General features: G+C 41.2%; 1 protein-coding gene across 4 annotated transcripts in view; it reads left to right on the top strand.

Annotated features, from left to right (window-relative positions):
* Positions 1-5,032: 5,032 nt before the first annotated feature.
* Positions 5,033-27,720, top strand: part of didum (dilute class unconventional myosin) — a 245,874-nt gene continuing 223,186 nt past the window's right edge. For all 4 annotated transcript variants that reach the window (XM_071659554.1, XM_071659556.1, XM_071659553.1 and 1 more), the window contains exon 1: positions 5,033-5,190. In XM_071659554.1, the coding sequence (XP_071515655.1) occupies positions 5,164-5,190 (27 nt within the window). In that variant the 5' untranslated portion in view covers positions 5,033-5,163. The remainder of the gene's footprint in view (positions 5,191-27,720) is intronic.

Below are 27,720 nucleotides of genomic sequence, written 5' to 3'. Positions count from 1 at the left end.
TTATTTTATTCACTTGGCATGATTTATATCATGTTTGCCTTGATCCATTCCTGTCGCCACCCCACCACACAGAAAATAGCATCGGATTTTAGAATATTTACATATATATATATGTGTGTATGTATATGTATGTATACATTGAAATGTATAGGTATGAGTATGTGCATATGTGGGCGTTTATGTATATACATGAGTATGTGGGTGGGTTGAGCCATTCTTTGGCCTGTTTCCTTGAGCTACCTCGCTAATGCGGGAGACAGCGACAAAGTGTAATAAATATAAATGAATAACATAATGAGATATCTTGGAATGGGACCCCAAGTCTAAACACACAATTCATTTATGTTTCATATACACCTTATACATATAGCCTGAGGGTAATTTGTACAATATTGTTAAAATTTTTGTATGAAACAAAGTTTCTGTGACACTGAACCATCAGAAAGCTAAAGTGTCACCTTCATTCCTGACTCTGAAATTATATGCTACTGATAAGTGATCATTTTCTGACACTTATTCACACATAAGTACTTAACAGTAAAGAAATATGAAATACCATTAATGCATGAAAAATTTTGTTTAGGTGTGGAGTTGTCCATTTGTAACATCATGTTGCCACTTAAAAAGTTCCAGATTTTGGATTTTTAGATTAGGGATGCTTAACCTGTATGCTGAACTATAACAATCAGCACCAATGATGTAAGTGGAAAGGATCTGGAAATTTCATTAGCACCATGTATAACTTTTTTACGTGGAAGAGGCATTCAGTCAACCTAAGGGAAGCATTTAGAGAACATAAAGTATCCATAAAATTGATGAATACATTCTGTTCAGTATATATGAAGAATTAGTGTATATCAAATATTTCTATTGTTACAATTACAGCATTGACTTTAACTAGGATATCTTATATTTATGATGATATCCCTGTAACTACATGGAAAGATTCATTCATTGTATATAAAATATCATTCAATACTATTGGTATTTAGGCATTATGTTTGCTTGCTCTTTGCAATGAAGAAAAATATAAATTAAGATGCAAGTTGTGAGCTGCAGTGGGTGGAAAACACTGTATTTGCAGTAAACATCAGTTGAGTGTAAAGTTCCATTCAGATGTCTTTACTTTTGTTTCTTCAGTATTTGTAAAGGTTTTGTCGGTATTATAAGTACGGAAAAAATTTACTCAAGCCTGGAACAACCAGTTCTCATACATGCAATATCTTCCCCATCATCCACAATCACAAGCCAAGATGTTTACTTCCTCATTTACTCTTTTCTACACACTTTTAAAATCTACGTCAGTAATAGTAATAAAATCAACAGCATCATTGTAATTGTTTTTTCCAATAATTATTCAGTGAATGCTGCTGCAATAAATCAAGTTACTGTATACAGTGTTCAGACTACAATCTTTGGGTCTATGTTTTTAAAAATGCACTCTATAGGTTGTGTATGTATGAATTTAGGGAAAACTATCATGTCCAATATGTTCCTACAAACGTTTGTAATGAGTTTCTGTAGCTGCACTTTTAAAGGCCAAAAGGGAAGATAATATGTTTGATGAAATACTAGGGAGTTATAGGTGATTGTGTATCACTTTTCAATTTTGCTCAATTTTTGTAAATCTATTGTTCATTAGATATAAAGCTTATTTTTTTTCAAAGCAAAAGTCATATTTTCCTTGTTCTGTTCATCTGTACTGATCAGTTTCTGTCGATATACCTTTCCTGCTCTTTTTGCAGACCACCAGTACTAAAGCTGTCTCATGTTGTGTTGGTCAGTTTATTTTTTCCCATCTCCCTTCTTTGAAATAGTAAAAAAAAAATTGTATACACTGACACTGACCCTTCCACTGATATAAACATCTCCAGTGCCCCATCAATTATTTGTACACACTTTTTGTTTACACATGGTGGACATTTCATCAGGTTCAAAGTCAGGAGACTCATGGTCTATGGTACTGCTTTAAGAATGAACACCACTTAAGGAGTGGAAATGATGGTAGACACTGTTATTGGAAAATATGATAGGGTAGAGGAGAAGCAGCTTTGGACTGTTGGGGTTTCAAAGATGAAGATCAGAGGAAGAAATAGACATGTATCCCCATAGATAGGAGGTTGGATTTATGATTGTTACAGAAATGAACAGAAAAAAAGCTAAGTCCAGAGGCAGTGTCAGAAGAGATGAAATTTGTCCCACTTTTATAATCAGTCAAGGAACCATCCAGCTCTCCTTTAGAACAGCTATGATTTATCTCAGGAGAACCATAAGATTCTCAGGAGAGATTTGAAAACAAATAAGAATTGGATTGCACTTAGGGATTAGGTTTATTGAAGTATAAAATGAGATATATGATAAGCCCCAAAGTGTATTCACTGTTGACATATTACCTTCACCATTAGCACTGTGATGAGGTAGTGGAAATCAATACCGCATAAAACAATATGTAATTAAACTAATGAAGGACCTCCATCTATACAAGGCCCAGCCTTAGGCATGTGTAGGGCCCAAGGTTTAGAAGACCTAAAATGGTGGCCCCAACTTACACAAAGGTATGATTCCCATATTTCCTAAAAATTCCATATCATGTACATTCATCCCTCAGAAATACAAAAAGGAAGATGAACTTCGTTCACTGTGAAAACACTTTAGCGCTGATCATTTATTTCTTCTTTTGTTTCAGCAGTCCTGCCTTCTAGTTTTTTCATTCTAATTTTATTTATAACTGAGTTATTTCTTAAGATATATGGAATAAGGATTGTGAAGATTATGGTCATGTATCCTATGGGCAGATACATTCCCTTACTCCTCTCGCTATAACTCACCATCTTTGTTTCTGGTACAAATTACATTGTACTGTGTTGGACCTTTTGTGGCAAATCATCTTTACATCTTACCAAACTGGTGGAGTGTAATATAACTTATGTTCAACAGATGTAAAAAAAAAATTCTGTTTATTTCTAGTCTATGTATTTGTGGGCAATTTTGATATCAACCAGCAAATGATTTACCCACATTAATGTTCTCTACATGAGGGCAAATACATTACCGCTATCCTGTTCCTGTAACTCAGCTTTCCTAATGTTCTCTCATCCTTATCCTGCTCAGGACTTCTGCTTTTTTTTTTTTTATTATTATTTCAAGATGGATGACCAAACATAGGATGCATGCCCATAATTTTTGTGAATATTTTTCTTCGTTTTCTCATCTATACATCTGAATGTAATTTCTATTATCAACCGAGAGGCAAGTTGCCAACATAGTAGTTTCCCTGATGGGGAGTTGTCAATCAGCAAGGTGTTCAATCACCTCCACATATTCCCTATCACATAAAGATATCCCTATTCCCTCCCAGAGTACTCTCATTACCTAGTATTATTTTCCCACTGCATTTAGTACTGGCAGGTTCGGAGTGAACGAAGTCACGAGACACTAACTTTTCATTCTTTGTTGGAAGACAGTAAGAGATCCAACTGCTCTTTGAAAATGCAGCCAGTGTAACTAACTCGAAAGTTATTGGAGTATCTTTACGTTTAATTGTAGGTCACCACATTCCAGCACACTCCTTTCTCCTTATAAGCTCAGCTTCTTTCACATAAACATTCCCCTTTTAATCCAAATCTTGCGAAGTCATTGATCTAGAGCCGGAAACGCAAAGGCCCTCCAGCTATACGTTGCATTCCATAATTATATCTTCCCTCCTTTTCTTACAAACCCGTAATTATGTAAAAGTAATGTAAAAACACCTTTAACAATCACGTTACTTTTGGTGTCCCTTGTCACAGGAAACAACGTGCACCTCTGAATATTCATATTGCAAGGGGTAAATTACCCTTCATCTCAGCATAGTGCGCTTTGTCACGATCTTACTGTTCTTTTATCTTACAATCGAACACTTTCCTACTCGACCAAACTTACCAAAAGCGAAAATCTTTTGCTGAATGGCTGGCGACATAGTTTATCCTGTTCCAGGTCTGCGGAAAATCTTTCAATTTCTTGTTTTACAAATGATGAGATTGATTAGTAATTCATTTTAAGTTTGCATAGACATTTTTGCCATTTCATTGTTCATTTGTTGGGACTTACACACTTCTTAAAACTAAATACAAAATACAGTATTGAAAAAAAATGATTCGCTTTTGTACCCCTTTACGCTACAGCAGCTTGGACTCCGGATTAGCCTTGCATTAGACTACTGCAGTGATACACGTCTCACCGATATCATCATCCCATAATCATATCTGATTATCGGAAAGTTTGGGACCATTTTCGGGAAAACGGGACTGACCATATATCGGGTTTCCTAAAAATATATAGAGAGTATCTAGCTGGTATCAGATTTAATGGCAATCAGTAGCTAATGATCATTAAGCTAAACCCTTCCTCTTTACAAGCTTCAAGCTTACGATATAGTTTTTTTTTTTTTTTTTTTTTTGCTTACATCCAAGTGGCAGTTCATAAAACGAACAATACATCAGGTTAGTTCACACATGGGCTGACTTGCCGTTAAATCAGTTAGGCACATTGATATAAGCAAAGATCCAGTTTGATGTATATTCAACTTCTCTGTAAAGAATCAGGCGCAGAAAAGTATAAGAAAAACATTGTAATCCCCGTAGAAAAGTTCCAACGAACATTAATTGTTATAGACGGAACATGGACTACATACATGGGCAAGCAAGAAAGCTGCATTGTTAGGCTTATGACGGATACATACGATAGATTTTATATTCTTTTAGTTCATATTCTGGAAATAAAATGATAACTTTACTTCAGTGAATTCAGTTATAAATAGAAATACAGTAATGTAAAAGATTATGGTTATATGTAATTATATAGGCAGTTCCATAAGGGACTATTTTTGTTTTCAATGTATGGTTTAGAATTCTCTATATTCAATTTTAGTGAAAAGTAAGAATGAAGCAAATGAAACCTACGAGTAACAGGTAAGTTTTGAATATGGTGGCGGGTAATGTTTGAGAGCAAGAAAGGCATGTTGTGAGGGGCAGTTCTGGGCCCGGCCGCCAGGGGTCCCACAGTGTCTGTGTCAGACCTGTCAAGTGCTGGCAGTCCACTATCGACCTGTGCTGTTCTCTGACCAAATTCTGTCATTACTGGATATATATTTTTTAATGGATTGATCAGTGCCAGGTGTCCAGGATGTCCATACGGGAGCTGTACGTGAAGGTAAGCGACACCCGTGGGAGTTCTAAGGCAGGTCAGACCGGTTGTAGGGGGATTGTGTGGTTTTAGACTTCACCAGCCAACCTCCTGACTGGTGGTGCTGATCATGACGACACTATTCCTTTACAGACACTCTATCTCATGATTGATCACCGAATTGTATGAGCTGAAAAATGAATAACTTTAGTGTAATCCACACGGTTCGTCGGTACGAGTCGGGGCTTCAAAGCCTGGGTGTCCACTGTGTAGGTGAGGGTGACTCTAGGTTGTAACCTCATAGTTTACTTGTAGAGGAGTGTTGTTTGGATTATATGTTATTCTCAGTAAATAAATGCTTGAAAAATATAGAAATAGGAGTTATTTATGATGGTATTTCAGATTATAAAATCTTTATAACTCTAAGGTTCATACCTACAGAAAAGAAATGTATTGCTGTCTTTTTTTTGAGAAAAATTCTTGTCCTAAAAAGAAAAGGCTAAACCTGGACATTATATATTCCAGTTTAGGAGCGACATGAAAGTAACTCTGGAATATTGTTGACTCTGCTTGCCACTAATAGTTTATTGTGTGGAGAATTGAATAAGACTGGCAAACCATGATTTGTAACAATTCCTTTTAGTATATGGTAATAAAGGAGTGGATTGTAAGGAGAGATATGAGGATCCGGAGATGTTCGTTTAATATAGAAGTTGGTGAAACTTCTAGAAATCAATGAAACCTATGAAAAGCTCTCTTAAATTTGCTTGGAGGATGATACTTACCCTTATTGTATGGTTATAGTTTAAGTATATTTAATTACATTTTTACTGTGTCCAGCTACATGGTAAAGAATATATGCTGGAATGTGCACTTGTGTTTGAATACAAGCACATTCACGTGACTGTTTAGCAAGTGGATGTAAACACAAAACTATAGAAATCACATTATTCTGTAAACTTTGAAAATATGGTAAATACTAATTTGTGGGCAAAAATGGGTGAGGGTTTCATAGATTTTGTCAGTTTCTGGAATTGTTTCTCTTACTTTTACCGTAATCAACTCCACATTTTCCCCGATCTTCGTAATCCCTCACATGATGTATTCAGTATCGCACAGTATAAAAACTCCAAGTCATGCTTTGCCATTCATTTTGCATTCTTTACACAGTACACTATCCTTACAAAAACAAAGTAATTTATATTACATATTGTTTTGGTGTCAAGTGAAATTTAATCCTCTTATTTTCATGTGCATTTTTTTATATGAAAGGCCCTCAAGTTATTAAAGTGAAAGTAAGTGGTGTGTTAATTGTCATCTGTATCTTATTTTGTGTGGATTAACTTTTGAAATTTTTAGTTTCTAGAATAACTCCCACACCAAACTAATCAATACTTAGTTTTGACATGAATCTGCACCAGAATTATGTAAATGATGAAGAGTTTAATATTTTTTCTGTGGATTTATTGTTAAGGGATAGCTATATGATACTTTATACAGTTTGTTATTGAAATTGTTGAAAATATATTGTCTGCATTGACCATGATTGTTCCTGGGCATGCTTTTTATTGGAGCTTTTGATTCCATCTCTTGTGATGTGCATTTATAAGTTATGGTGTGGTAAAACATGGATAAGGTAAGCAAAAGTACAGTATCAGGACACATTAATCATTTTTTAGAGCTAATGTAGGTAAATCATATTTGATTTCTAATGAGGATGAGATATTTCATGTATGATATTTGGTTTTGAAAATGAATTATACTAATGAGGGAAATCACATTCTCACCTGATATATAATCCTTGTGACATAGAGCTAAACTAGACTTTTACCCTTATCTCCTCTCTTCATCAGTCATGAAATTATTTTCTAAAATCTGTCACAGCTTTTCTGTTTCTCTTGATGGATCTGTTATTCCAATATATATGAAAATACTTCATGTTCCCATTCTGGAAACCTTGCATTACACAAATTGGTAATTCTGCTCCATAGAAACTGAGAGTCCAGTTTAGATGCTCTAAATTTTTCTGAACCGTTGCTCTGTGTATACAAAGGATTGATCCGTCCTTTAATGGGGTACTGCTTTTATATCTGGAGAGGTTCTAGCACTACATACTTTCTAGAGTCAAGTCTAAAGCAGTTCAACTAACCAACTCACCTGGCCTAACCTTACAACTTGACACCCCCTCCCCTACACTTGTCGTATGCTCTATTATTGGTTTACTTTATCCCGTTTATAGGTATTACTTTGGTTTTTGCATCAAAGAGCTGGATTCTTTTGTGTGTCCACCATTAGGTCGACCACATACGTATTACTCATGGTGACTATATTGTCATAGTGGCTACATCGTCATGCTGACATTGTTGCCATGATGGTTATATTGTCATGTTGGCTTTATCGTAACGTTAGGTTAGGTATTACTCGGCAAGCTGCTGCATAATTATTGTGGCCATTGGCATCTCAGGGGAGGGACATTTTGATATCTGCATTTCTTGTTAGCTCATAAAGTCCTTATTTAGAAGGCAGGTTTGTTTTCATTTCCTCCAAAAAATTTTAAGTACTTATAATTTCTCCCCTCATTAACACTTCACATTTCACTCTTATTGTCCATAACTATAGCCTCCAACATAAAAAAGAAAAATAAGGAGCAAATGATCTTTGGCTGAATATTTGTACAAGGGTAAGCTGATAAGCCAGTTACCTGTCCATTGTTGTAACTTTGATGGAAAAGGAAATTTGTGGAACTTAGTACATTTGTGTTCTGATTCATATTAAGTCTTGTTCCACCATTATTTAGTTTTGTAATATTGAGAAATCTTGTGCGGTGGTATTAGGGTAGCTATATAGGTTGTGCAGGCTTTGGTTTATAGGGCTCCACGATCTCCATAGGGTGTGCCTTTTAAAGGTCTTAACAAACGGTGGCAACTTAGAACGAAAAAGTTTACGAAAGACTGTAATGTGAGCCGAGTTTGATAAGTTTAATTTGTCTGAAATACAGTTGATTGACGTATCGTTCGAGATTGCAAAATCTGAAGGCTCAGAGGATTGGCAAGGAAGAGCAGCAAAGACATCATAGATATTTTTCTGTGTTCTCCTAGTATGAAATTAGGATACCGTTTGTAAAAAATTTTGTGGACAATATTACGATGTACTTGAAATCAGTAGGCTGTTGCTATGAAAACTGTGTTCAGTGATGATACGACAGCACTTCAAAAATAGTGATCTAAGGGTGTATACGATAAACTTATGGAGAAACAGCTGATTGCTACCTGTAGCACTGCATGAAAGTTAAAATATGGATTTGTTTGATCTGAGAGAATAATAAAGAAAAAAAACATGATGAAAAAGCATTGTGGTCTTTTACAGTAAACTGCACAGGCAGGAGGAAAGGTCTGGAAGGTTGTATTGAAATGGATTTCACCCCTCATTGGCTGTTAGGATGATGCGCAATGTCCGATTTCCTCTACTGTGCTTATGTATTGATCATCTTGACAAAGCCGAGGTTCGTGCCGAGTGACAAAAGAATTCATTGCCTGTTGTCCCGAAAAATGATTTTGATATATCCCATCCCTGTTTTACTTCTCGTTTTTGAAAGTGTGGTTCACATGATTAAATTTGTAGTAACTGAAAGAAAAAAAAAAGGCAAACCTTTGAAACGCTTTAGAAATCCTCAGGCTCACAATCAGGGATATGAAATCCTTTTTTAAACTTATTTGAAGAACATAGAGAAGAGATTGTCAGTATTGCTCGATCCTAGAGAGTGAATGAAGAAATTCACCCACAAAAGGTTTTGCAAAGTTTCTTGATAATTCAGCGAATGAGCAAGCGATCACGACTTGAATCTTGAGAATCACTTTTAGTGAATGTGTTTAATGCCAGCATTGATATCGTCATTTCACATTTGAAGTGCTATTCCTTGTTGAATTAGTTTTATAAAACTCACGGCACCTAGGTAACCACCTCTAATGAATCAGATATGCTCACGTAGTTGAAATCGCCCCCCCCCCCCCCCAACTTTTTTTGAAGCAGTTAGGAAGAAGCCTTTACTATTGCTCAGTAATGTGGGGTGAATGAAGTATTTCAGTAGAAATACTGGTGTTGCAGAGTACACCCTTCCTCATTGCCGCCACGCCCTTCAGTCCTGGCCACCATATCCTCCCTCACCACCGCACCCTCTCGGGCTGGCCGCCATACCCTCCCTCACCACCACCACCATTCTGTCTTTCTCTGGATGGATGCCACACATATCACCACTATTACTCCCTTCTTTCATGACCACCACACTCAGAACGGTGGATTGGCATTGTTTAGAGATTCTAGCAACTCAACTCCGTCGTTTTCCGATATCATACCTCCCACATTGCCAGCACATGCTTCCCCTCACCACAAAAATATTTTCCAGAAAATTTATGACCTTAGCTACCAGCATTTTCTGTCGTGCTAAGAAAATGGGAAATGTTTGAATGAGTGGCTTTATGTATGTACTGTAGTTGTCAGGTGTCTGAAAAAGTTTTTCGGCGTGTGCAAACAATGACTGGACTCTCAAAATGGGCAGCTAGCTGATCAGCGATTTAGATCGCGAGAAGCGATTTCAAGTGAATTGCCGCCCTGGAAGTGAATGGCACAGTTATTTCACAATTTAAGCATTGGTTCTTTGACGTGTTATTGTTTCACAGTGTAACACATCAATATCCAGTTTTGGACAGTACTAGGAGGCCTCATCTTACGACGGGGATACGTTCCCGGACGCCTCGTAGAGTCCATCGTAAGTCGAACCACTGAAATCAGTATTGTAAGGGAGGTTATGTTTCTGACCAAATTTTTTTTTTTTTCCATTGTAGCTCCTATTGATGGAATACTGTACCTGAATCATCTTAGCCCGCCAACCATATAGAGTTCCACACCGAGTCAAGGCATAATTTAGACGATATGCAATGAAAACTTATGAAAAATGGCGATGAGAGCCGCTGAAGTGGGATTAAGTATTGCTGGCACTCCGGTTACCTAAATTGCTCTGAATTATCTGATTCACTTGACAAATGTTGCGATATCAAATTTCTAAGCCCATTTAACCTTAAGTGGTAGCCATATTTCCAGTACACCCATGGATATCTTTGATGTTCCTACCAGACATACTTAAATACTTACACTTATTGTAGGCGCGGTTAGTTATTGGTATCCCAGTTGGTGGGAAACATCGATTGGTATATTCCTGGCACGATTAAAGCGCGCAAAAATGTACACAGGTACCATACATTATAGGGATACACATTACTTACTGTTAAAAGAAAATTTTCTTTCTGACGTTGAAGATGTACATTTTATTTTTAATTAGCATTTTGAAGTATAGTCCTTTAGGTGGAAATGATTCTAAGGCACCTTAATTCTGAAACATTAAACGAGTCGTAATGGTATGTTTCAAACGGCAGATCGAAGCGTTATAACTCGAGGCCTCCTATTATCACTGAAGAGAGTCTCTGAAGTAGCAGCATCTTTGTCGAAAATTATTCAAAGGATCTTTTTGATGAATTTCCAAGTCAGTTTTCGAGGTAGTCGTGTTTTAGATAAAATATCACATCTTATAAATTCTCTAAGATATCTGTTAAGCTTGTATGCTCTTTATTTATTGTACTTGTTTCCATTGCAACAGCTGAACGGACATTTTCCAAACTCAGGCTAATAGGATATACCTTAGGAATGCCATGGTGCAAGACCGATTTTCAGAACTAGCTGGCCTTTCAATTGAGAATAAACGTACGGAAAGTGGACATTCGAAATATCATTGATGAGTTTGCCGGAATTTAAAACTCGTTATGAGCTTTTCATCATTGTCACACACACATACACACACACATATCTCTTTGAAAGTTCATAATATGGAACCCTCTTCCATTAACCAAATCTTGGATACCCTCCTGCATCTTAGTCGCCATATTGTTGTTGGGGGAGGTTAACCACAGAAGCACTCTTCTCTCTCGCAAAGTTGTTTACGTATATGGTGTTCAGTAATCATTTTAAGCAGTTTCTCACGGTCCCACTCTTGCAGTGGCAGCGGCACAAGGGGGACGAAGGGGGAGGGGGTGAAACCCTCACTTTGAAAAGCAGGGGGGCTCACCCCCTGCTTTGTTTGACTTACATGGAACCGCAGTATGCAGTTTGTGAAAGCTCTTGCTTCAGTGAGGCCCCTGCCGCCACCCCTGTCTAGGCCTGATTAACTATGCTAAAGACCCATTACTGTGGTATTTTAGATAATGCTTCTTTAAATAATGTATTTAGAAACCCGTTGTATTTGTCCAAGTCATTTTCACACACGACCACTTCCATGCTGTAAAGACTTTTTGTGTTGATTCATATGTTAATGCACCTCCGTCCATCATCGTTTAATTCATTGCTCCCTCCTCACCCTCTGTTTGAAAAGAAAATGAAAATTACTGTTTATGTGCTAAGTTCTTGGTGCGGCAGGGGATAGTGAAGGACGAGGGAAGCGTGGGAACTTTGCCAGGTGCCTGGCGTCGGTGGCCAAACCTGTATTGAGGTTTGCACAGGTCCTTCTGTTTATATTCATACATCATGAATGACTCCTCGTTGTACTCTCGTAATACGCAGTGTTTCACTAAGTAGAATATAACTTCAGTCGCTTGAGCTGTAATAAAACCTATATCTGAAACTTTAACGAAGAACAGTCTGGATTTTATTGCATGGACTGTAATATGTTGTGAAAGAACTTGTATTACTCAGGTTTTTCTATGTTGACTAGAAATGAAGAAATAGTTATATTGCTAGCAAATACAATGTGAAAAGAACACAACTAGATTAATCGTTATGGAACTTACTGTCCGGTTGTGTGCGTACGTCGCTTGGTAAACATTGTGCTCATGTCACTAACCTCCTGGTCATCTAGCATGACCACTCAAGATAACGAGATATGCATGTTGATAAGTATGTAGGCGTGAAAATTATTAGCTGGTGTGATGTGTTTAATATAATCACAATTACTCTACATAACCTCGAGCCAGTGTGAAATCAAAATTGTCATTATGTCATTAAGCGTCAGGAAGTTAGTTTGTTTGTCATAGAATAAGGTGAAGGTTTTAAAGTTCCTGTAATCTGCAAGCTTATATATTGATGACGAGACATGCAGAAACTAGCGTTTTTCTGGTTGGCAGTGTGAGGCAACTAGAATTTGAAGGTGGATATGTGTGTGCATTTATAAGGGCTGGCTGGAGGAACTGGTAGTGTGAGTTAAGTTTGACCTTCATCGTCCTGTGTTGTTTGTTTTTCTTTTTCTTTACAGTGCTGTACTGAATCCGTCTGGAGACCTTTGATGGCATTAGGTTGCCAGTGCTGTCTATTGCATCCTGGGTGGAGAGAGTGTCTTCTCCACTCAAAATTTGGGAGAAGCGGTTACCTTTAGTATTTTCTATAAACACACACACACACACACACACACACACACACACACACACACACACACATTATATATATCAATGATCTTGTATAATGAAATAGGTAGGGGTGTACGTAAAATAAAGAAAGGAATTATATTTCATATTTCCAACCAAGTGTTCATTGAAGCTCTATGTTCACAAGCAATTAAGATACATATTATGCTGTTAGCGTAATGTCATTTTCCCAAGTGAATGCATTAACTCGCAGCCTTCAATGCTTGCAGAAAGTGTTTGCTGGCATGATACCAACATTGATTCATGAATGGATGTATAAGCTCGGCGCATGGAATGGAATGCATGTTTCAGAGTGTTCTTTTATTCATTGCGTGTTTCACGCATAGGTGAACATGAAGGGCGACACGGGACGAGTACAGTGACCTGCATGTACTGTACGAGGAGGGAGTTTTACACTCCTGGAACTCCAACTCTTAAACGTTCTCTGTCACTCAACTTTTAAAACTTTTGTATGCTTTGGACATTCACTATCTGATAACTTAGTTTATTCCTCTCGTCCACTATTATTATTGTACTATAGAAGTGATACTTTACAAGATCCCCTTTAACAAGTTGATGATGTTCTCATGTCACCGTACAGTGACGTGACATGTGGAAAGTGATGTTGCCATGTCATCAGTACAGTGGTTGTTGACGTATGGAAGTTGTTTGTATATTATAACCTCTTTGGGTGATGTGTGGTTGGTAATGTGTTAGTCTCCATCCAGTCATCACCCACATCAAGAGGAAAGGGTGACGTGGGACAGCATTATAACAGCTCTCTTGGTGAGGAGGTTGCCTGGTGCAGCAGTAGTAGGTCTGGGGAGGGAGAAACGTGACATCCGGGGCCCGTGAGGCGTGGTCGGTCATCTGGCTATTGTTGTGCTGCTGCCGGAGCTCTCCGACGGCAGAAGCGCACCAATGACATTGGCAGTAGGCGGAACACCGCTCATGAGGACAGTAGTAACAGCGGTGAGGGGAAACACTGTCTGTGGCAACATGGGGGAATATTAGTATCACCGGCAGGAAAAACAGCAGAAGCATTACTGACAAGAACAATAGCAGCGGGAGGGAACATTCTGAACGGAGACAACAGTATAAGGAAGCGATTCGAACAATATATGACGGGAACGGTATCAGGGAAGGGGGCAATCAGTATTAGCGGCAGAGGTCTTAGCATCGCTGTAGTGCCATTTTTTCTTGTACATGAAATCGTATTTTTTATGGGAACCGACATAGTATAGGATGAAGGGTGAGGTGATAGGTATCGGAAACAAAAGAAAATAAGGTCAAATTTGAGCTCCACGGGTCTCTCTAAACCCATCCCAAAAGGATGAAATGAATTTAAAGGAATAAGTGAAATATAGTAAAGAATTGTACATATAAGCTGCACTAGGAAAGGAGCTGTCATATCGCTCATTCCTCGTTTGACTGGACTTTACTTACAAACTTCAAGAAGCAGCTGCCTGACGCATCCCGCGGGCACAGTTCATGGGTTTGACACGCACAGACATTCAGAGAAAGCAGTGACCAAGATGATACTTCCAGAAGAGAGAGAGGCAAGCAACACTGCTTTAGACGGAAAGGGATGGTTGAAGAATGATAGCTTGAAATTTGATAGGCGAAGGGCTTTTTATTCCAAGCTGGCTGCGAGATAGTTGGAAAGTATTATTATTATTATTATTGTTTTTATTATTATTGATATTGTTATTATTTAATTATTTATCATTATTTTTATTTTCATGATTATTATTATTGTTATTTATTATTATTATGAAATAATAATAATGATACATAGAAAATGACATGAATCTAAGAAGTTATAAGGATTTCGAAACGTGCATTTTTTATTAAAAGGGGAGGTCGTAGCTGTTGTTTAGTGGTTTATATCGGAAAGGCAGGAGAAGAGGGGGAAATTGAAGGTAGGATTATTTAGGATTGGTGTATGATGCATGTAGTAATATTTTGAGACTAGTTCGGCAGGCCACTTTTAATGATACATTCGTTAAGGCCAGCAATCCTGACATGGAAGGTTAAGATGGTTAGGGTATCAATGCTTGAGGCATTGCTTTCCTGGACGGCTGCTGTCTACAACGTACTGGCAAGGAGGGTTTGAAATGGTTCCAACCTTAAGCTAGTTGATACTTCTACTGGGTACAGTACAGTAGTGGGATGTGATGCGTGTTTAGGTATTAGTAGCTAGACCTGATGCAACGTATTCATTGAAGTTATTGTACGGTTAACTGGGGACCAGGTACCTTGGATTTGAACCTGTAGAAAGGTGAAGTGACATTAGCATGTGTGGACACATGGTAGAATTAGTTTAATCTACTGTTCCCTCCACCGGTCCATTAGCATTAAATTCACTGTAGCTCATATCTTGTGCTGGTAATGGTGGACCTTCTCCGTGCGCATCCCTACTCGGTCTCCAGCCCTACACCCACTCTCTTAGCAGTGCTGGGGAAGACCTACCTGTGCCCTAGATGACATCTGCTCGTTTATACCGCCACGTTACGCTGAGACGTTTCAAATGGTGGTTCCTGAGGAGAGCAGATGATGCCTCTTGACATAGTGGGAGAAGAGCTATACGGGTACGACGCAGCGATAATTTCACAATTTGTTTAAGGCGGCATTGTTGTTAGTCATCTTGACGGGGATCATGCTCACTTTATCATAACTGTGTACGTGTCACACGGGGACTGTGTCAGTTGTGTATGCATGTGCCGTGCAATAGTGTCATTCGTATGTCTGTAACATGGCGACTGTCAGTCCACTAACAAGGCATCAAAGTCGTAAGTACCTATAACATGGTGTCTGTGTTAGTCATATACGTACGACTAACGGAGTAACAAAGTCGTAAGCACTTGCCAGGTGGCGACTGTGTCAGTTATGTATATGTGTGTTATGAACAGTATTCGTCCTGTATAGCTGTGACTTGGTGAGTGTCAGTTCAGTGTACATATGATAGCAATGATATCTGTTCTCCATTTATGACTTGGCTACTTTGTCGCTCTTACGCACCTGTGATGTGACGACATTGACAATCCCATATACGTGTCCATTGCAACGTGACTATACGTGTGACATTGTGACGGTGCGAGTGATATCCCCATGTGACAAGGGTGACGTGACACTCTTAGATACGTGTGACATGGTGATGTGACACTTTTGTATACATGGAACTTGATAACGTGTGAATGGTATCCCTGTGTGACGTGGTGACGGTGTGCGTGGTATACTTCATGTGACGTGGTAACTTGACTCCTATCTACGTGTGACCTGGTGATTGTGTAAGCGGTATGTATATCCGTGTGGCACGGCATCATGGCATGTGTGCACAGGAGGAGGTAACGCCCATGAGTCACGCCTGATAACGTTTTATCATGTCCGGGAAACACAGCACCTGGTGACTTACCACCTGGTGATTTACCCTAAGTGACCTGCTGCACTCCGCCAGTCTTGGTGGATGACAACGTCTGAGCTGTGTCGTGGGTGAATCCTAATGAACCTTGTCGTGGTGTCTTGTCAGTAGTTAAAGAACGGCAAGTTTTCCAGTAGTTTTTGTCCTCTTAGTTTTAGAGCTTACGCATTGAAGGATAATATTTTTGAATTACTATTGTAGTACCGGGCACTCCTATTTATGTGATTTTGAGTTTGAGTGGGTTTTCTGAGTTTGTGTTAGGTTAGGCTGCCATGTGTCTTGTTCCAAAGTTGAGGTGTTGGAGTCTTTAGAATATAGATGGGGGATCCTTCTCTGTTGCATAGGTTGTACATTGAGTGAATCAGTGGAATTTAAAGATTTACATATAAGGATTTATATATAAGTGTTACTGTAGATGGAACATTGGAACCTTCAGGGTACTTATTCTGCAGAGAGTTGTTTCACAACTCAGCTTTACCTTAGGTGGATTGTAGGGCCACGGGAACATACTACATTGCGGATCTTTCATCTCCAGGTAAACTTGATGGTGTTTATAGTATGCTTTACGAAGTAACTGCTGTAGGTACCAAGATCAGTGCTTGAGTCTCGTGATCTCACTAATTACTTGTTTAGAAGTTCCCTAGGATCCTTCCATCGTGCTCAAGGGTTTTTAGACTCCTGAACCTAGAAAATCATGTAAGTCTTCTTTTTGTTATCTGTAAGAAGGAATAGTGTCATTGTTTTGTAACCTGTAGAACGATTTTATACGACGACGCACAACACGCCACCAGTCATTGTTAAAGCATTCATACAGCCCTCGTCTGTGCAAGGCACAGCAGACATCACTATATGAATGTATACGAAGTGATATATTCGGCCGTTCTGAGAAGGCTTCAGTGTCGATATCCTGAAGTTGTATAGCAAGGCACGAATGAGCGATATTTTTTTCTTTGTAATAAGACCGATAGAAGCCGTCGTGCTTTTTCAGTTGGATGAGAAGAGAGGAGGTTTGGTATGTTGAATGGAATTATTAACCGCAAAGATTTGAGACTAATTAAGCATTACTTTAATTTTGTATGGTGTTGATGCAGAAGGCTCCTGACGCTTTCAATAGGTTGGCACACTAGAGGGCACACCTACCGAGCAACAGTGAGTGCTTTGCTTTGTCAGCATTCTGGGTGGGGCATGGCGCGACGCGGATCCCCGGCAGGAAGACAGACTTGGGCCTCATCAGCTGGCAGCAAATCTATTTTTACTTTCCGCTGGGGTAAAAAATACACTAATCTGCATATTGGTTATCTAACCGTCACAGGGAACCAGAACCGTGGCTCTGCGCGTCCAGTGTGAGGCGGTGGTTGTGGTGGTCAGACGTTGATGTATTTTCCTTTACTGTGGAATAAGTAAGTAGAGAACAGTTTGACCATAGCCACCTCACCTGTGATCACACACACACACACAGGCTAGCTCGTCTGGCTCGACTTGTTGAGCTTCTGGGGGAGGGGAGAGAGAGCACACCCGGGGAAAGGTCAATATTGGCAGAATGGAGAATATTAAAGTCAACAGAGCACGATGAGGTGCGTATAAGAGCCTTAGGAGAGGGAAAGAAGCCGATCTCTGTTTTGGTGGGTGGTGTTGGGCCGTGTCAACAGTGGCCTCCTTATGAAGGCGCTGCCGCTCTGGACACAATAAGGCACTGCTGCTGCTGCTGAAGCCCTGCCGGGTTTATCTGGGCGGGTGGGAGGCAGGGGAGAGAGAGGGAGCTGTATGGACGGTTGTTCCTGGAGGAGCATACGATTGGGATGGTTTGAGAGTCCGGCTTTGCTTAAGGCAGATGTGGTTCTAAAAGGAAAGGAGAAGCGGCCAGTGATGAGATATTGGAATTATTTATAAGACCTGAAATGTCTAAAGAAATGGGTAATCCCGAGCGGGTCTAGAATCTCTGTGGCAAAGTACAGACTACACGGTCGTCCTGTTAAAAAGTAGCGTTCAGGTTTGGCTTGCTTTTTTTTTTTTTATCGTAGTCGATAATATTAATGGTTTCATATCTTCCATATCCGTTTCTAAGGTGTACTTTAACTCTTGGACACTTTCTATCTTTGGCATGATAGTTTTATCTGCGTAGAGTTTTTCATGAGGATATTTTGTTTTAATTTATAAGAATTTGAGAGAAAGAGTAAAACCCACGTATCTCCTGTGTTCCGTGCAAGGTAACGAGGAAGAGCTCAGTAGCTCTTAACGCTACCTTTAATGCCGGAAATGGCGAATATGTATTTATGATATATATATATATATATATATATATATATATATATATATATATATATATATATATATATATATCCGAACAGTATTTGCAGTCCTTCATATTTCATTGCCAATAACTGTGCTGCACTGCAAGCGACATTTGTTCCAACCAACTTTAGTTTTCACTCTTATCTTCATACGTCGCTGGTTATGTTCATGTAATCCCATCGATTACGGCGTTGTTCTTCGAGACGTTTAGTTTGTACGGATGTAGGAAGTGTATCCTAAAAGCAACACAGTTTCACGGTTTCTTTTCATGTTCATCAACGTTCTTGTGTTTATTTATCAACTGGTTTTGGTAAGCGTCATTGCCTCGTGAAAATATCTGAAATATTCAGCCGTGTCTCTACAACCAGCCTGCAGCATTTAATCCAGGCACTACATAGTTTCACAGAGTGCTCACCCGGAATCAGACCATTAGGGAAACACAGATTATCGAATTTCACACCATAACTTTAATTGGACGCACCGCAACGCACAGGGTAAAGTCCAATGTATTGTGGGTTGTGACGTCGTGATGTAAATCCAGTAATTAGGGGCGCCGGCGAACTGGATGGTAAATTTCAAGCGAGTTTTATTAATGAAGATATATTTATACTTCAAAGAAATTCCTTTAGAAAATGGCTCTAATATCCTTCTGGTTGATTATTAATATTATGTAGAATATTCTTGGAAGCAAGGAATTGTAATATACTGGAAGATAACACCGTAGATGCGTAGAGGAAGGCTAGGCTGTGCTGTATATGCCGCTTGAACGAAAGTGTAAGCGGGACATTGCGTCGTCTCCCCAGCCTATGTCTGTCTGTATGTGTTTGTGTACACGTTACCAGGATACCTTAATACAGTACATTATAGAGGTCTTTTTTTTTTTTAGTAGTGACTTAACAAAGTACGGGCAGATAACATGCCCCAGTCAAGGCCATCTCGAATGAAAGAAGAAAATAGAAAAAATAGAAATTAAGGAGTGTTTGTAGACCTGCCACATAAAGGAACAACGTTTAAATGACGAAGGAAAGACAAAAGAAAGAAGAGAATGCCTCTGCTTAGCTGTTTGAGGGAAGAAGGAAGCATCATAAGTGCTCGCTGTGGAGGTGACTACGTACATATAATTGCTTAAATTTTCATATCATGAATAAGATTGATTGTTTTTTCTATTCTTAGTCTGGTGACTTAAGAACAGCATATGATAGAAACTATATTTCCGCCATTAGTATTCTCCTTGGAGTTTGTGTTGGTTAGATTTTGCAGTATGTAATTGCATAAATTTGCATATTTTACTTTTGGCGGGAACTTGGAGAGGGGAGCATGGCTCTGCACTTACCCTTTGACTTGACCCCGAGGAGTAAGGTCGAAGGTGGAGTCGTGTCATCGTGCTTTAGGATCGTACCGCCCTGCTGTAAGGGTTAAATCACATTGTGTATGTTCGTGGTGATGTAGGTAACACTGCTCTATAACTGTAGATAGTAGCTGTGAAGGGAATAGATTTTGTGGTAGGTAACACTGCTCTATAACTATAGATAGTATCTGTGAAGGGAATAGATTTTGTGCGTTTTTTACGCACATACAATCTTCGTGTATGCCTGATGTACTTTGCCAGTTAACACTGGCGATTGTTAATTTTTATTCAAATATTAAAGAGTTTGGAATATTGTTTGATAATAAGGGGACATCTCACGTGAGTGTGTGTGTGCGTCTATGCTGCTGGTTCCCTGCTGGCGGTCCGTGACCTTAGGTCAAGGCTGTATGGGGGCACGTGTGTTAGTGCTGGCATGGAGTGTTGGTAGTTGATACCATGCTGAGATTGTGTTGGTTCACTATGCTGGTGAGGTGCTTCGCCCCCGTATCATTTCTGATGGGGGTATTCGAGTTTATCGAACATACTGGACTCTGGTAGTCTGTTGTGTGAACCGCAGTGAGAGGCATACTGTTCTGGCGTAAAGGTTTATTTGTCATGTGTTCTTAGGGAGAGAGAGAGAGAGAGAGAGAGAGAGAGAGAGAGAGAGAGAGAGAGAGAGAGAGAGAGAGAGAGAGAGAGAGGAAAAATCCATTTTCATCAAGACTTTTTTCATATCTTTGTTATGGAGACCGACATGGCATGGGCAAAACACGATTCAATCATCTCTGGTGAGAGGAAAAAAGAGTATGAAAAAAAAAATGTAGAGATTAAACAGGGTTCCGCTGCTGTTTGCAGACCTGTCTCTTGTTAGTAGAAAGGTAATAGGAGGAGGGAAAGAAGAAAAGGAGGAGGAGGATTCCACAACTTGGCTGTTCGAGTGATGGAGGAGGTCATAAAGGACACCGAGTGGCTGGTCTCCACACAAACTGCAGGAAGCGGCAGCCAGACATGCCGTGGACCCAAGCCTAAGCGGCAAGGGCATATGCAGACAGCTTACGAGAGTAGTGGCCAGAATATTATTTGTAGAACAGAAAGAGGGCATTAACATCCCGGTGTACAGGAGAGGGTGGTTGAAGGGAGGTGATACCTAGAGAATTAGTGAGACTTTAGGGCTTTTGGTTCCTCTCCAGCAAATAGAGGGATGACAGAACCACCCCAGACATAAGAGCAGTACTCCATACGAGGGCAAATGAAATTCAGGTAGATGGGATTTGCTCACAGTGAGAATTATTACGGCATGTATACAATACCTCTGTCCCAACACCCACCTTTGGGAAACAGCAGAATTTGTTATCGGTAGTAGAGTGGAGGATATAGGTGATGCCAAACATGTTTTATGTTGTTACTCTGTTGAATTGAGGTTTTGTAAACAACAGATGGAAATGAGTGACATTTAGAGATGTTGGGAGAAATTGCTTTGTAACGCTGTTGAATTTGAACAGCTTCCCCATTCCGAAATGTTGCACAGGTTGGAACTGCAAGAAGAAATATTTTTAGCGCGAGAAAGAGGGCTATTATTAGGAGGGGAGGGAAAGTCAGGATAATGAAGAACAGGGTTAGAAGTTGAGGAGAGAAGATTGTTTATGGAGAGATGAAAGAAAGTAGGCGATAGGCCAGAATACACAGAGGGACACCACTGCTCTTAGGCTAAGTGTGGGAGGTCGCTTCTTGAACGATTACTGCAACAGAGCGTCTAGAGAGGAAGCCATGTATTTAGAGAACAGAGAGGTGCAGAAAACCAAAGTAAGGTAGTTTAGAAACCAAAGACTCATGTCACATCCTATCAATTGCCCTGGAGATGTCGAGGGCTACGACGTGTTTCACCAAAATTCTCAGAGAGGAGTACCAAAGGTGGGTTATATGATACGTGTAGTTTCTGAGCGGTTTGGCATAAGTTAGATTGATCGACGTTATGATATTTGTAAGGTCGTGAAAATTCGAGAGAACGATTCTTGTGGCGATGGGTTGTACCGGGCGGCTGGGTATTGTGTGTCACCCAGCAGGGCAGTGTGTTGAACAGGACGCCCCTCGGGCACACGGTGCTTCGGGCTCGAGGATGCACGTCCCTCGTGGCTCACTTTAAGGTTCTCTTGAATCCACGACTGTTCCCTGTGTGAGGGAGCCGCTCAACGTTATTGCTGGAGTTCGCAAGTTGGCCACAGATCGTGATTGATGGAACCTGGACACGCTGGATGCATTTCTCGCCTCGACACCCTCAGTAAAGTCGTCCCAGGTGTTGCAGTGGCCTCCGTGTATCCTGGTATCCTTTACCTCTAGGAATGCGTGTAGCTGTTGGTGTGATTGTGCGTTACGGTGAGAGAGTTTTACACTCTAAACCTTGTATATATGTACTGTGTCTTTACTCTTATGTACACACACACACACACACACACGTACACACACACACACACACACACACACACACACACACACACACACACACACACACACTTTTCACGTGGGCTACAGAACCCAAAACTGTTGAAAGACTGAGGCAGTGGATGTTTGAGGCCCCCCTCCCTCCGACACACACACACACTTCCCGTGACTTATCGTCCGGGTTTAACAACTTCTTCCATACCTCATGGGCCAAGGGTCATTCATTCCTCTTCCGTAAAGCCTCGGACCATAACCTGATACTTGTAGATCACGAATCCTTTGAGTCGGTTTGTTGTGATTTATAATCATGCATGCCAGGGTGAACACACACACACACACACACATACACACACACACACACACATACACACACACACATACACACACACACACACACACACACACACACACACACACACAAACCAGTGGGGGAGCTCGCCGAAGAATTCATTATGGTCCCGGCGGCTTGGACCTGGGAATTAGAATGCATAGCCGGGACCGTCCCTCCCTCGCAGAAACATTTGTTTTACAGCACTGCTGAAAAAGTAGATATAAGGTTATTTCACTTATATTTTTTTTTTTTAGTAAAGGTCTCGTTATAGATTCGGGAAAAAAACATGTGACTGTGAATGTGAGGCAAAGTCAGCCGTGCGACTAGTGTGGATTCCAGGGTGAGTGACACATGCCTCAGTTATCGTTTTCTTTACGAAGAAAATGTGGTGCGGTATCGCGGGCAGGATACAGCGCACACTAAACCAGCAGGGGTTTAAGATTGCGGCCTAGTGCAAAAGACTTGCTGGAAATTAAACGCTTCCAGTATGGCTTACGAATTTGACTCGGGATGCAGGAGAATCTTGAACTTACAGAGCAGGGCGATGTGCCCTCATGGGAATGATGGCGTGCTATTTGACATGACCGACAAGGGTTAGGGCAAAGACCACACTGTCATACCTTAGTTAAGGAAGGTTTGATTCTGTTTAACTTCATCTATGAGACTGTGAACTTCATATTTGCAGTGTCGTGAGTTATGATGTCTTGGATAGGGTTCAAAGCCGCGTCCTATTGCTACACCGTTGATCGTATTTTGTTGAGACGGGATCGAGAGTTGGCATATAACGTTACCAAGTCTCGCATAACCCGCCTTGATCTTGGTATATCAGTCTCCGATACCTACGCTTACACACTCGCTGAATGTGTTTGCTTCTGAGAGCCAAGCGTGTGGGGAATTGACCAGTGTTGCGGCCTAAGAATGTAGAACGGCTTCCATTACCCGTGAATAGCCTTTAGAGGCAGAAGCTTCACTGGAGGACACGGAGAGCGTATTGTGACCCCGAGGGGACCCCCGCGCTGAGTCTTGGTCCCGGGACTGTGTCGCTCTTTGTTTACCTCCTGGCCGCTGGGGCGGCGGTTCCTGGCCGCTCTTGTGTTCTGTTTACTTGCCGGCCGTTCTCTTTATGTTCTCTGGTTTGCATTTTCCTCCTGCCGGGTCCTCGCCTTAACGACGGCCTTCCGAGTTTTACGCCATCATTAATATTATTAAGGCTGTTCGTGTAATATTTTGTGAAGGGATTTAAGGTACAAGTATATATCGTACTTAGACATGGCCTCCATTACCTCACCTTCGTATTGCTTTCATTCGTATACCTTCCCTTGCTTGAAAAAGGCGGGGTTAACTCTGCTACCCAGGACAGAAACGAATGATAAATATTTATTTCATTATTTATATCTGCCCGTCTGTATCATTTGTCAGGCGCAGGATAGAAAAATATTTATTGACCTCGAATACTTTTATAGTGGGGAGTGCAATACAGTTTTGTAGATACGGTTCAGGTTGCGCCAACCGGGCTTGCCCGGCGGCACCCGACCGCGTAAAGTGTAAAAGTCGGCAGCAAAGGAAAAAAAAAAAAATGTACGTTTGGTAGAGTTATTGTGGAATGAAACCAAAGCGGCAGAGAGCTACTACCTACCTACCTACCTTACCTACGACGAGATTTTGCCGTGATGGCGAAGCTAGAGGGAGGGAGGATATCTACCTTCTAGCTGTTTTCGTGTACGTAGGACGAGATTTTGCGAGAAGGTAGAGCTAGAGGCTCTTGTTAGCAGAATGATACTGTGTCTGCTATTGTGCTCATTCCATACTTATCAGTCATGGGTTTATCTGGAATTGTTTTCAGCCATGTTACGCCAGTTGTCTTTTTTTAAATGTTTCTGTAGTTGTCCTTCTGCGTGTTTCTTATTCATTATTTATCTCTTACAGTTTTCTTGTTTGACTCGTCTATGTGTTCTTTCATGTATTCCAAAATTTTATGGCAGCAGCCTTGAAGACTTTGTTCGTTTCTTCCTGGGATGCTTGTAGGTCCAGGACATTATCATTGATGCCCTCATTCTGCTGCCAGACCTTGTAGAGTACTTACGACGAGGTGTAATTAGGCAGGACTATCGCGTAACGCTCACCGCTCAACGTAAGAAACTTTACTGTTTAGGATTTCCTGTTAAGGATAGAGTGGTGTTAATTACATATAGCTGAATGTTAAGTGTGAGGTAGAGAGAGTGTGTCTGTGGACTGAATGTCATACAGAAAGTGAAGTGGCAAACTTGGCCAGGGAGGGGAAATTGACAGCTACTGCAATGCTGGATCACTGGCCTGCGGTTATTATACCTCCCAGAGAGAAAGAGAGGTCCAAAATAGTTTTGAGTGAATGAATGAATAAATAACTATGTGCATATGCAGCAACTCTTGGTGACCGAGTGTGGCAGCCGTTTCCATGAGGCACACTTACCCTAGTGGCAGGAAGGGAGGTGTGTAGTGGCACAGCTGCATCAATGTTGACCATGATTGTGTAGTAGGATGTCCCTGTAGCACGGGTCGTGGTCCCTCCATGGGTGGATGCTAGGGACGGTGGCCTCACGGTGGTTCCTCACGGCTCCACTCGCGTGATCCACGGGTCAGCTGAATCCTCTGCTCCAGATATCTTCTTGTGAATTAACCCCGCTTGTGCTCGTACAGTAGATTTATTTGCTCTGTAAAGGACGCGAATGAAGTGTGTGTGCAAACATTACGTTTCCCTTCCCCACAGTTGTCCGAACTTGGTATTTAACCCCTCGACACGCATCTGCTGCACTTGTCCCTAAACGGGAAGAATACAACATTATTCTCATCTTTATCTACTGGACTGTAAGTTGACGGTGATTCTCGGCCGTCAGTTTTAGCTAAAGGCTTGCTTGGCTTGATTTCAAGAGTGTAAGCTGGAGAGCTGTTCTTCTACCAGCCATGCAACAAACAAATGTCGCAGGCTAAGTAAGGAGACTCCAGTAGTAAATAGATATTGGTCATATGATCCCTTTTCCTTTTTTTTTTATGACGCAGACTCGAGTCATGAAGAGTCATGCAAGAATCTGTGATGAACTTGGATGCATATATCACGGATGGGTGAATAAAGATGAGTGTATGACACCTTGGGCATGACGACACAACCTCAGGGTATGATGGCGTAGGCTTTGACCAGACTAATTGAGACTGGTAAAAGGCCAGGGCATCATACCTAAGTGTCGCATACCCTGTGTATACACGCGCCAGGGGCAGTTTGCTTCATTCTCAAGTTGTTGAGGATGGCTCTTGGTGTGTGTCATCCAGCACACAGCCACACCCTGGGCTTCACGCCCTCGTCACAGAGCAACGCTTCATGAACCAGATGTATTGGCTCACATGGTAAGTATTTTTATCTTTGCTTAGCTGGTATACCTGACTACTACTTTGACAGTGGCAAGACGAATGAAGTATATTCCCCACAACTGTATTATTGCATTTGCTAAATGGTATTTTCTTCGATTTTCTACACAGGACTTGTGAAATGGAAATGGAAGATGTTGTAAATGATAAAGCTTCATTTACAAAATGGAGAAAAATCATGCTGGTGAATATTTGTTTTTTTTTCACCGCGGGTGCCGAGATTCCTCGCTTGCGTGCCTGACACACTTGATATCATCACCATCTTGTCCTCCAGGAACAACCAGAACCAATTCTGTTCCAGGTAAAACATCCTTATTGAACAGATGAGAGTCCTGCCTCATTACACTGGGACGACGGGCGTCAATAACGGTTGTCGTGGGTTGTCATAACGTGCCTCTCCACTTCATGGGAGAGCAGACGTTACTGAACACTGTGTTGTTGCTTCTGTCAGGTGCATCGGCTGTTGGAGACCGCCAGGCACTGTGTCCCGTGTGTCTGAGCATGTGATGGTATCCGGGACCACAGAATCAGAGGCCAAGACTTTGGCTTCACATTATCTTTCGTACCGTCCCGCTCTGATCCTCGCTGACGCAACCCTTGACCACACACTCTTCCCCTCCCATCTCCTGTAGCGCCCGCCCCCCTCGTGGTCCGTGGCGGGTAAGACTTTGTTAGTTTGTCTTTCTTGGAAGATGGCTAAATGGTTCACCTTAGGTCTGTATCTTGTCTCGGTAAGGTGCAGGTGAGGCATGGCACTACGTGCCACCAGGTGCTTCGTGAGCACCTGGCCAGGAGGGATTATCCGTTGATCTGGCTCAAGGGGGTAACTTGAGAGGTGGGCAGTGTGAGGTTACGGCCACCATCCCCCAGCGTCCGGCTGCCCTATCTACTGTCACCTGTGTGACGAGGTTCTCCTCGGCACCACCAGTCCCGCCCCTGTCACTCTCTGCTGTACACCTCTGCCCCAGGGAGTCCCAACAGTAAACGTCTAAACCCACGGTGTATCTTACAGTGGACAACTCACGGAGGATCTTACGGTGGCCTTGTCATACTGTGACTGACATTTGTGTTGATGGAGTGATTTGTGTGGTTGGAAGCGAACACACATTCCTGCGTCCAAGTTGTCCAGAATATTGGGGCTCTGCTCGAGCCAGGCGGCTCCAGTTCCCTTGCGATTGACGCCATGAAGAGCAGTCGTATTGCCTCTTCATGCAGATTGAGGACCTGTATGTGAGAGTCATGGAAACTGTCTTAACCGGTGATGGCGTCAGTTTGATCCAGACTCGTCAAATTTCATTACAACTGGAGTCTATACTTCCAAGGAATGCGGTGTGTCACCCGATACATGAACGTATGGCGTTGGTTTGTTGATCATTGAAAAAATATTGGGGTTCATATTTAGCTGCAAGATTTCTGCAGCTACCGCTGTGTATTTCCTCTTACGGGCAAAAGACGGTGTCTCAGAGAATACGAAGCCAACGAAAAGTAATTTCTGTAACGTTTCCGGTTACGTGAATCTCGTTGTTTTGTTGTTTGGTACATGAATTTTGAACATCGCGTGATGAGAGCCCCTACTTTGACAGATCCCCCGAAAAGTGATTGAATGAAGTGAGGGTTGTATTCCATTGGGTGTGGTGGCCGTACCCCCGCAATCACCCCTAAGCCAAGACTTCTGGTAATGAGTGAGGGTGCCTACGGATGCAGCCCGTGCAGGCGTTGAGTGATTGGAGGCTCCTGGCCAGTTCACTTGTGTTATCAGATTGGGAAGACATGTCGCACATGGAGGTTCGATAGACTTAACGAGTCCCGCCTCTTGCACTCGTTCAGTAACTTTAACAGTGTGTGTGGGTAGGCGTTCGAAAAGTAGTACAGTGTTGCGGCGCTC

This window comes from Panulirus ornatus, chromosome 68 (genome assembly GCF_036320965.1).
Source record: "Panulirus ornatus isolate Po-2019 chromosome 68, ASM3632096v1, whole genome shotgun sequence".
Classification (NCBI taxonomy): Eukaryota; Metazoa; Arthropoda; class Malacostraca; order Decapoda; family Palinuridae; genus Panulirus; species Panulirus ornatus.
This window is presented reverse-complemented; position numbering and strand designations above follow the sequence as displayed.